This window comes from Sturnira hondurensis, unplaced genomic scaffold (assembly GCF_014824575.4).
Source record: "Sturnira hondurensis isolate 20B ecotype Veracruz unplaced genomic scaffold, ASM1482457v3 Scaffold0008196, whole genome shotgun sequence".
Lineage (NCBI taxonomy): Eukaryota > Metazoa > Chordata > Mammalia > Chiroptera > Phyllostomidae > Sturnira > Sturnira hondurensis.
In genome coordinates, this window is record NW_028080827.1 from 5,961,161 (window position 1) to 5,971,454 (window position 10,294).

Consider the following 10,294-nt stretch of genomic DNA (forward strand, 5'->3'; position numbering starts at 1 on the left):
TTTCCATCTTCCAGGTTAGAGACATGCTCCAAAACACCTGAATCGTCCCGTGTAAACAACTGGGGTCTGGTCTTCTATGATTTCACTCAACTTTTTAAAAAAGTTTATACTTTCAATCACTAATGACAACATTCTTAGTAAAAAGCTTAGTATCAAGGGCTTAACAGAATTTAGAACTGACATAATAAAGTCCCTTCATTTTCTAGTTCCAGCAGATACAAAATGATCACAATGGAGAGGTCTCAGAGGCCAGGACGAGAATTGAGCTCTCTAGAACCTAGACAAGCAGTCTTCACCTCTGCTGTCACCTCAGTTCCTCCATGCAACCAGATCCCTGAGTGGCTCTTAGTGCCCAAACACTGCCCTCCACCCCCCCAGTTTTCATGTTGCTCACATATCTCTCTGTATTGGCTGTCAATTCCCTCCTTCACAAGAGTGGAGAGGGTCTCCCACAACCACTCAGATTCTCCCAGAACCCAATTAGTTCCTCCTACATCCTAAATATCCCTGACTCTGAGTCCTTTCCTTGTATTCTTCCAAACACCCCCACTTCTAGGATCCTAGAGCTTCACGGAACTACTTTCCCTTTGTCAACTGCTCCTACTGCCTGCCCCAAACCCTCCCTCTTCACGCCAGTTCTTACAACCCCTGGTGGTGGAATCAGGTGTTCTCCCAAGGCCATCGAACCACCAATCTCACACCAGTGCCAGGATTTTCTGCCTTCTACTTGAGCCTCACAGACAAGTCAAGTTAAATAGCCCACACTGAAGTAGTAGTACTTCCTTTTTTGTCTCAAATGAGACAAAAACTCATAAAACTTCACATAAAACTTCATGGGACGCCTGTTGTTAGTGAACAATTCCTAACTTACTTTATTCAGATCAACTGACTTCAATCATATTCCATCACTGTTTCAAATCAGAGCACTGACGTTTGAGCCTACCTTAATGTTATAGCGGCCTACTCCTGGGACCACGTTTCCCCTAAATAGTTATCAAATGATTAGCGAAAAAAGAGCTGTAATGGTGTACACTATATTCACATCCTTGTAGTTATACCATGTCATTTTCCCAGACCAATCAGACCCTGAAGAGGGACACGTGTAAAGACTTTTATTCTGTAAGTGTACTTACTCTGACCTCCAAATCCCTCCCTCTCTCAGCTGCATTCATGCTTTACCCTCCAGTCACTTGGTAGTTCCAACCACTGGCATTTGAATTCCTGGCCTCTGTTCCAACAGCCTCCTGATGCTGACTCATCAGCCCAATATTAACTTACTGGGGACAGGCCTGTTCTACTCCTGTCCAGGCTAACAGCACAGTTCGAGGATTCTTCTTTGACCTTGGCTCTCAGGTTCAGTTTATGTGTCACATACCCTTCTTTCTCCTTCAAAAGTTATCTTCTAGCAGTAGGTCTATTTTGAAAATTTAAATCTTCACATATTTCTTTTGAAAATAACCACTCTGTGGCTGAAAATCTACCTAACAGACCACCCCCTACTCTGTGTTCAGGCCATGTTTGGGGCCTGCCAGGACTCTGTATCTTGGACCATTTTCATCTGATCAAGATTAAACTCTGAATAATGAAGTGTTAACCCTTATCCATGTATATTATTTAATTCCCTTAAAAAGAGAAATTAGTCAAGCAGGTTCTTCTTTCTTTCCTGGAGTTTATGCTCAATAATCTGTGCAGCAATTTCTTACTCTTTATTATAGGCCAGTGCTTCTTGAACTTTAATGTTCTTGTTGAAATGCAGATTCTGATCCATAGGTCTTAGGCGTGGCTTGTGATTATGCATTTCTAATAAGCTTCCAGGTGATGCTCTGATATTGGTCCGCAGAATACATGGTTATAGACTTCATCACGATTAGCAGTGCAACTTGTCAATCTTCTAGACATTACTGGGGTCCTCCCAGGAATTTCTCAAGAGGTGAGAGTCACACTGTACCTACACGCCTCTGGTACAGCCAATGTTCATGTTTTGGCCAGCAGTTTCCCCATTTTACTCTTAAGTTCCTTCAAGTATATTACTGGGTACCAGCCTTCCCAACCCCACCTGCTATAGTCTGTCCATTGAACCACTTTATGTCATTTGTATAGGTATCCATTAGAAACACTTAATCCATCAGTTTCAGGGGGCAGTGGGTCAATGTGACTATAACTCTTTCCAACCAGAAGGTTCCCTGCAGTCTTCATAAAACCCACAAATTAAACTATGTATTCTATTTTTAGACACCAAATACAAGGGCTGGGGCTTTAGGGCAAATCTGGTTAACAAACAGACTTTGCTTATAATGAAAACTAACCATTAAAAAAAATTCCTACATTCCTAAACCAGAAGATACAAAGCTGCAACGTAATTACTGAATAGTAAATGCTGAGGAGCCACAGTCACCTATACCACCCTTACATAAGGGCAATGTAGGAGGTGTCCCTTCCTTTACAAACATTTTTCTCTTTACATAGGTGTGTGTTTTAAGCCAACAGCAATACAATAAAAGTAAAGGGCCTCTACGGGGAAGGCAGAGGTGGGGTGTCTGTCTGAAAGACACATGTTCATGTCAGTCAGGCCCGATAACTTTCTGACCATTCATTATTACATATATTCTATGCCTCTTTCCTCCCTAATAACTTATGTATTTGAGACAATCTACATTGTTTCTACTCCTACGCCCGGTATTCAACATTTATGGAAATAATGCACTAAAAGTGGCTAGACCCAGACCCACAGAGATTAAGTGTAACCTTATTAATTAGTGGTTCAGTGGGAGCTAGGGCATCAAACGGGGATTTTCAGGGTGTATGGCCCAAAGGAAAAGTAGAGCCAGGATCATTCCTTGCACTGGGAAAACCTGGGGACAAGTAATGCACGAGCTAAGACGTACTAGGCTGTGGGGAGGAGACAGGGTGGCCACGCATTCATGCAACCCTCTGCAGTCCACAAGGTGCTCGGGAGAAGGCAGATAATGAGTCGGGCAGGGTTTCCCCACCACGGGCTTATATTCTACTTGCTGCCTAGATTCAGACTTCTTCCTGGTTTTCCCTATATCACCTTACTGCTTAATGATGTGTCTTGGCTGTTAGAGAATTTATGATTTACACCAGAATTCACAAACTTGAATGCTTATAAGGGCAAGCAGGTAATATAAATGTACAAATCAGAGTTGATTTAAGACCACACAGCATGGTAAAAATTTGGCATTCTGGCCTACGGTAATCCAATTTTTAAAAAAAAATTACTTATCTTGAGTCAAAGTCTTATACATGGAGACTTAATGGTCTAGATTTCTGTAAACAGTCCTAATTTCAGGAGATTTTTTTAAACAAAAAAACTGTCAAATGTATAATAAACATACCCTGGTTGGGTGGCTCAGCTGATTGGAACATTGTCCCATACACCAAAAGGTTGTGGATTCAATCCCCAGTCAGGGCACACACCTAGGTTGTGGGTTCAATTCCCAGGGAGCTCACAGGAGGCAATCAATTGGTATTTCTCTCTCACATCAGTGTTTCTCTCTCTCCTTTCCTCTTTCTCTCAAAAAAAAAAAATCAGTAAACATATCCTCAGGTGAGGATTTAAATATATATATATAAATAAACATGACTTCTCCTATCTTTAAAACCTTTCCTTACGAATAAATTCACAAATTTATCCAGTCTTATATTTTTCATTCACACACACACACACACACACAAAATAATTATTACATGATTTANACACCAAAAGGTTGTGGATTCAATCCCCAGTCAGGGCACACACCTAGGTTGTGGGTTCAATTCCCAGGGAGCACACAGGAGGCAATCAATTGGTATTTCTCTCTCACATCAGTGTTTCTCTCTCTCCTTTCCTCTTTCTCTCAAAAAAAAAAAAAATCAGTAAACATATCCTCAGGTGAGGATTTAAATATATATATATATAAATAAACATGACTTCTCCTATCTTTAAAACCTTTCCTTATGAATAAATTCACAAATTTATCCAGTCTTATATTTTTCATTCACACACACACACACACACAAAATAATTATTACATGATTTAGTGAAAAATATCAAGAAACTTTTAGAATCCCTGGGTTCTAGTCCTCATTCTCATGACTTCCTCTTATGATATGGGATGTTATAATCTTCCTGAATGTTCTCAGAATTATTTTGAGTTTCAAAAAAGATATATACATGTACAAGTTGCATTTGGGGAAGATATACACCTGTCAGTAACTTAGAAAGCTCACAATGAGACGCAGATTCCACAAAGACAGCTCAGACGAGAGAAGGTAAAGAAGAATTGCAAAGAATCTCAAAATTAAAGGAGGGGCGTGACAATACCAGCATGTCTAATTCTTATACTACCATAACAATACTATTAACTGGGTGGCTTAATCAACAGTAATGTATTGTCTCACAGCCTGGAACCTAAAAATGCAAGCTCATGATGATAGCTTGCTTTATTTCTGGAAAGAGCTCTCTTCCTTGTAGATGGCGGCCTTCACACTGTGTCCTCACGGGGTGGGGAGAGAGGGAGGGAGCAAGGCAACAATCTCATGATAAGAGCCCCACCCAGATGACCTCATTCCAAAGGCCCAATCTCCAAATACCACCACATTGCGGGTAAAGGCTTCAACACAAGAATTTGGGAGCACACAAAGCAGTCCACACCATTCTGCCTCTGGGCCCCCAAATTCATATGCTTCTCACACACAAAATACATTCATTCTACACTCCCCCCCCCTCGCCCCCAAAGTCCTAACTCATTCCATCCAGTTCAACTCTAAATGCCAAAGTCTTATCTAAATACCATCTAAATCAGGTATGGGTGAGACTCAAGCTATAATTTATTTTGAGGCAAAACTTTTCTCTGGCTGTGAACGTGTGAAACCAGACAAGTTATGTGCTTTCAAAATACAAAGGTGATCAGGCATTGGATAGGAAGAAATTTCTTCCCATCACGAAGGAACTGGAAGGAAGAAATGGGTGATGGGACACAAGCAAGCCTAAAACCTAGCAATACAAATTCCTTTAGATCTTAAGGTTCAAGAATAATCCTGTTTGGATCAATGTCCCACCTTCTGGGCCCAGTGGGTTGGAAGCATCACCCCCATGGCTCTCAGGGTCTGGGGGGTGGCCCTACCCACTTTGGTTCTATGGAGTCCCATCCCCAAAGGCTCCCAGCAGGTACCTAAGGCTTGTTGAAACTTGAGGCAATGGCCCCGATAACCTCTGAATTGCCTTTGGAGCCACTTCTCCCTGTTCTTAAAGAATAATGCATGTTCCCATCCACACAGCTCCATATCCCATCCTGTCAAATCCAAGAAGTCCAACAACCTTTCTTCGCTTTGCTCCATCTCTGTCCCCTTCAGTTCAAATTCGCAGTGTTTCTGCTCATACAATCCCATAAACTTGTCATCAAATGGTTGTCCAGCCATACCCTTAAATGTTCTTTTTCAGAAGCTTTTTCATATTTTGCAATAAGGCTGAGAATTTTCAAATTTTTAATTTCTAGTTTGTTTTTGCTTAACAATTCCTTCTTCAACTCCTCTTGCTCCTTCTGCAGTCAGGAGGAACCAAGCTGCTCCACAAACACTCTGCTTAGAAATCTCCTCACTAATATCCAATTTCACGGATCAAATTCTTTTCCACAAACCACGAGAACACAGCTCAGCCAAGTTCTTTGCCATTTTATAACGAAGACTGTCTTCCCTACAGTTTCCAATGACATGTTCCTCATTTCTGCTTCACACCTCACCAGAACCACACTTCGTGTCTGTATTTCTACCTCAAACATCTTCCAGCCATTACCCTGTTACAAAGCTGTTCCTTCCACATGTTTAGGTATTTATTACACCAGCAGCCCACTCCTAACACCAAAATCTGTCTTGGCCTAGGCTGCCATAACAAAATACCAAAGAGTGGGGAGCTTAAGCAGAAACTCATTTCCCACAGTTCTAGAGACTAGAAGATAAATTTAGGTGCCAGCAGGGTTGGTTTCTGTTGAGAGCTTTCCTTCTGGCCTGTAGGTTGCCACCTGCTCACTGTCTCTTCACAGGGTTGGGTGAAGGGGGCAAGGAGGAAGAGCAGAAAGCAAGCTTTCTGGCATCTTTTCTTATTAGGTCAGCAATCCCTCACAAAGAACCTACCCTCTGACCTCATCTTAACCTAATTATCTCCAAAAGGTCCCATCTCCAAATATGACCACATCGGGAGTCAGGGCTTTAACAGGAATTGGGGAGGGGGCACAATTCAGTCCAGAGCACAGCAGCTCAGACAGCCTGGGTAGCAGCACGCACCTGTTTTCCCCAAGAGGCTGGGAGAAGAGGGCAGAAGAGAAGGAATTAGAGAAGATTCTTTGACTTGGTGTAACCTACCAAAGGAATGCAAATTTCAGCAAGAGATTTTTCTGCTGGGGATCCTGGTTAACATTTCATTGCAGGAAGTTCAAGATGTGGTTATATAACACTTCAAATTCTTTTAAGTTATGAAAAAATGCACAGAACTTTTGTAAAAACATGGAAAAGACTCAGGATTCTTCAGAGAACTTTGAAGCAATTTTGGGAAACAGATCCAGGCTAAACTTCACTCATTCTCTTCGAAACAGAACTCTGTGACTGTGTAAAACACCACTGTGAAATAAAGGTCTAACAGCTGGGGCCAGGAGTTGGGGGTTGTGCTGGGAAAGATGAGTGTGAAATAGAAAATGGCAAGGCCAAGAGAGAATTAACCACCTGCCAAGCACTCTTTTTAAATCTAGACTGACTGTTTAATGGGTTTAGAATTCATCAAAATGGCCCAGACGTGCAGTAGCTTGATTTCGATATACTCAGTGAGGTTACCGAGGTGAGGGACACAAGACCAGGAAGGTAGGCCATACGGTGCAAAGGGCCTTTCCAACACCGGAGTCTCTGCCTGTTCCCCAAGAAAGTGGCAGGGGTTTCTGGAGATTATGTACTGCCCCTGGATGAGGACACTGGCCCTGTTCTGACATGACTAAGGGGAAAGATGCCTGGCAGTGCCAGCTGCGAGACCCAGAAAGGAGAAATGAAATGATTAAGCTGACATAATTAATTCAAATGAACTCAGAGGGACACCTGGAGGTGTATTTTTCGGGAAGAGGAATAAGCACGGGCTTCAGGGAGAAAATGGTAAAAAAACAAAACAAAACAAAAAAGCCCCACTACCAGACAGTGTTGTAGGTGAGGAAGTAGGTATCCAGTAAGCAAGCCAAAGGGAGAAAGTTCCTGCTGCAGAAAAGGACACCAGATTTATTTCAATTCCCCAGAAAAGGAAAGGTTTGGGAAATACAACATTTCAGGAAACTAAAGGAAGAGACAAGATGAAAACCACTGAGAAATCAACAAGAAATAGAAAATCAATAATACTAGTTAGCACTGAAAAAGATCTTCATAATTTGCAAAAGATCTTTTCAGTTTACTCAGTCACCAGCATACTGTCTGGCATATAACAGATAACACACTAAATATTTATGGAGTGAATGGCGGCGGCGGGCCGGGGGGGGGGGGGGTGCTCAGTTGGTTGGAGCATTGCCTCATACACCAAATGTTGTAGGTTTGATTCCTGATCAGGGCATATATCCAGGCTGCAGGTTCAATCCCTGGTCAGGGGATGTAGGAGAGGCAACTGACAAATGTATCTCTCTCATCAATGTTTCTCTCTCTCTCTCTCTTTTCCTGTCCGCGACACCACCCCCCCCCCCCAGTCTCCCTCATCACTTTCCTCTCCCTAAAATCAATAAACATATCACCGAGGTGAGGGAGTAACGGAAGGAAGGAAGGAAGGAAGGAAGGGAGGGAGGGAGGGAGGGAGGGAGGGAAGGGAAGGGAAGGAAGGAATGAACTAAGTCCCATGGGGGTTCAGAGCTACGGGCCCCAAGATGTGCCTATGTGGTATGTGTATTGTTTTGAGCCAAGGGCAATTTTACCGGTGGGCCAGGATGAACTTCTACTCCACCCTTGGCTACCTGGAAGAACTTGAATTAGGGGCCTTGTCCATAATGGAAGATATCACAGATAACGTCTTTTGACGTGTCTGTAGGGTAGGAAACCCTTCTATTTGCTAAACATCTGTTCTTATCATCCTGCAACGACTCTTGAAACCCCGAGTGACTGTACCTCATCCCTAGATGGGAATGTATTATATGCCCATTTTCCTTTTCTGTCTCTGAACTTCTAATGTACGTGGGTTCCCACACATACATACCTATTAAATTTGGTTACTTCCTCTTGCTAACCTGTCTTATGCCTCTTTGATTATTAGACCAGCCAGAAGAAACTTAAAGAGAGATTAAATTTCTTCCTTCCACAGTCCCCACAACCCTGGGACTGAGGAATACAGAACCCAAGATTAATACAGTAAGATATCACAAAACACGCATGTGCAATATAAAAAACAAAATCTAGAATGCAGGAGCGGCAGGCTAGCTACAACTTAGAACAAGGACAACCTTTAGATTTGTGAAGCCCTTGAAATTAGATGAAAATTCTGCTTACATTTTTCTATCGAGAGGGTTCAAAGCTTTTATAAGAATTTCAATGTGAATTTATGAGCAACTAATGTATTGTTAAATTAACTATCAATTTGTGTTGAGAAAGGATTAATAGGAATGTGATATAGAAGATACATTCCTACAATTAGCTTAAGCTCAAATGAAAAAGAGTACAAAAACATTCAGACAACTTAAATGTAGGTATAGTTTTATGCGTATTTACATAATATCTGAATTGTAATCTTTTGGACAGACCTGGTTATATAACACCTCAAAGATTCATTCTAACACTGCTACTGTATTTTCTTCATATTTTACTCCTCCCCACAAGCAATTTTTAGAGTCATTACCTCATTCATGTCCCTAATGTTGCCTAGCAAATTGTGAGTACACCAAAGGCACTTATCCATTTTAGGTTTTGATTTTGGTTTCTTAACAAATGTTACAGGCACTTTCATACTGAATATACTCACTAATAATAATCCTTTAAGCTGGAAAATGCACAAAAAATACTTTCAGAGGCGTTACACATCCTAATGGTAAGAACTAAAAAGGCATACATCCCACAACTTTGTGTACATAAAGCTCCTAAAAGTTTCCAACCTTAAACTCCCCAGTGAAATTTACAAGAAACAAAAACTCAGCCGCTGGACACCGGACACGGGCTCCTGAACGCCCACGGAAGCTCCAGTGGTTTGATGTTGAATTTTAAAACATTACCCCTTTTCTGTAATTAAGAAAACTTGTAAACGCTTTCATTGTTACTCCTTTCCTTTCTAAAGTAGGCAGAGAACGAAAAACCACTAGAGGCATTACACTTTTGTGTTCTTTTAAAAGTTATTTGAAATTATTCCTATTACGAAACCTCCCTTCAATGGAATCAAAGGAGCCCTAAGGCGAAACAGGAACCACAGAAGAAGGAAAAAATTTATATGAGCAATTAAACTAAAGGGCAGTCCTTGAACAACCGCTGACCTTTCTGGGACAGTGTACATTTTTTCCCCCTTTCTTCTCAAGGAGGAAAAAGGTTCTTTTATATATATATACATATAAAAACTAGACAATAAATCTCAGAGATCATTGAAAAATGTTCGGGAAACTATAGAGGAGCTCCAAGGTCAATGTAACACGAGGGGCTCCGCAGAGAGCTTTCTCGGGGTTAGGAACTTCGGGGGCTTCGAAGGACAGGCGTGGGGACCGTGGAGGAAGGCTGGAAAGAGAGTGAGTCCTGGGGAGGGGAGGGGGGGGTGGAGGGGAAGGGAAGGGAAGGGAAAGGAAAAACGCGAGCGGGTCGCGTCGCCGCGGGCGCCGAGGTCGGGCAGCCAGGGAGGGTGCAGGAGGGGAGGGTGCAGGAGGGGAGGGTGCAGGAGGGAAAGGGAGCCCCAGCCTCGGCCCCGCCCCGGGGAGGACCCAGCGCCCGCTCGCCCCCCTTACCAGCCGGAGCAGGAAGCCCCAGAGCAGGACGGCCGCGGCGGAGGGCAGCGGTCGCTGCGGCCCCATCGGACTGCTGGGCGCCCGGCGGCGCGGCGCTGCTCGGCCGGGGGAGGCTCGGGGTCCGGCCGCTGCGCTGCCTCCGTGGCCCAGGCGGACGGGGGCGGGTGGCCGGTGCCGCCGCGGTTGCTGGGGAGGCCAGGGCAGCGCCGACTTCCTTTTCCGGCCACGCCCGGAGGACGCGGAAACCCCCGCGCGGAGCACGTGGAGTCCCGGGTCCGCGCGCCCGGCCCGCGCGGCTCCCTCCGCATCCCGGCCCGCCGGCGGGTCTGGGCGTGTCTCTTAACAGCTGCCTGACCTACATTCTT

General features: G+C 43.6%; 1 protein-coding gene across 2 annotated transcripts in view; it reads right to left on the bottom strand.

Annotated features, from left to right (window-relative positions):
• The window catches only part of SPPL2A (signal peptide peptidase like 2A), a 54,940-nt gene extending 44,849 nt beyond the window's left edge, over positions 1 to 10,091 (bottom strand). For both annotated transcript variants that reach the window (XM_037054625.1, XM_037054624.1), the window contains exon 1: positions 9,930 to 10,091. In XM_037054625.1, coding sequence (XP_036910520.1) covers positions 9,930 to 9,995 — 66 coding nt within the window. In that variant the 5' untranslated portion in view covers positions 9,996 to 10,091. The remainder of the gene's footprint in view (positions 1 to 9,929) is intronic.
• Positions 10,092 to 10,294: the final 203 nt, after the last annotated feature.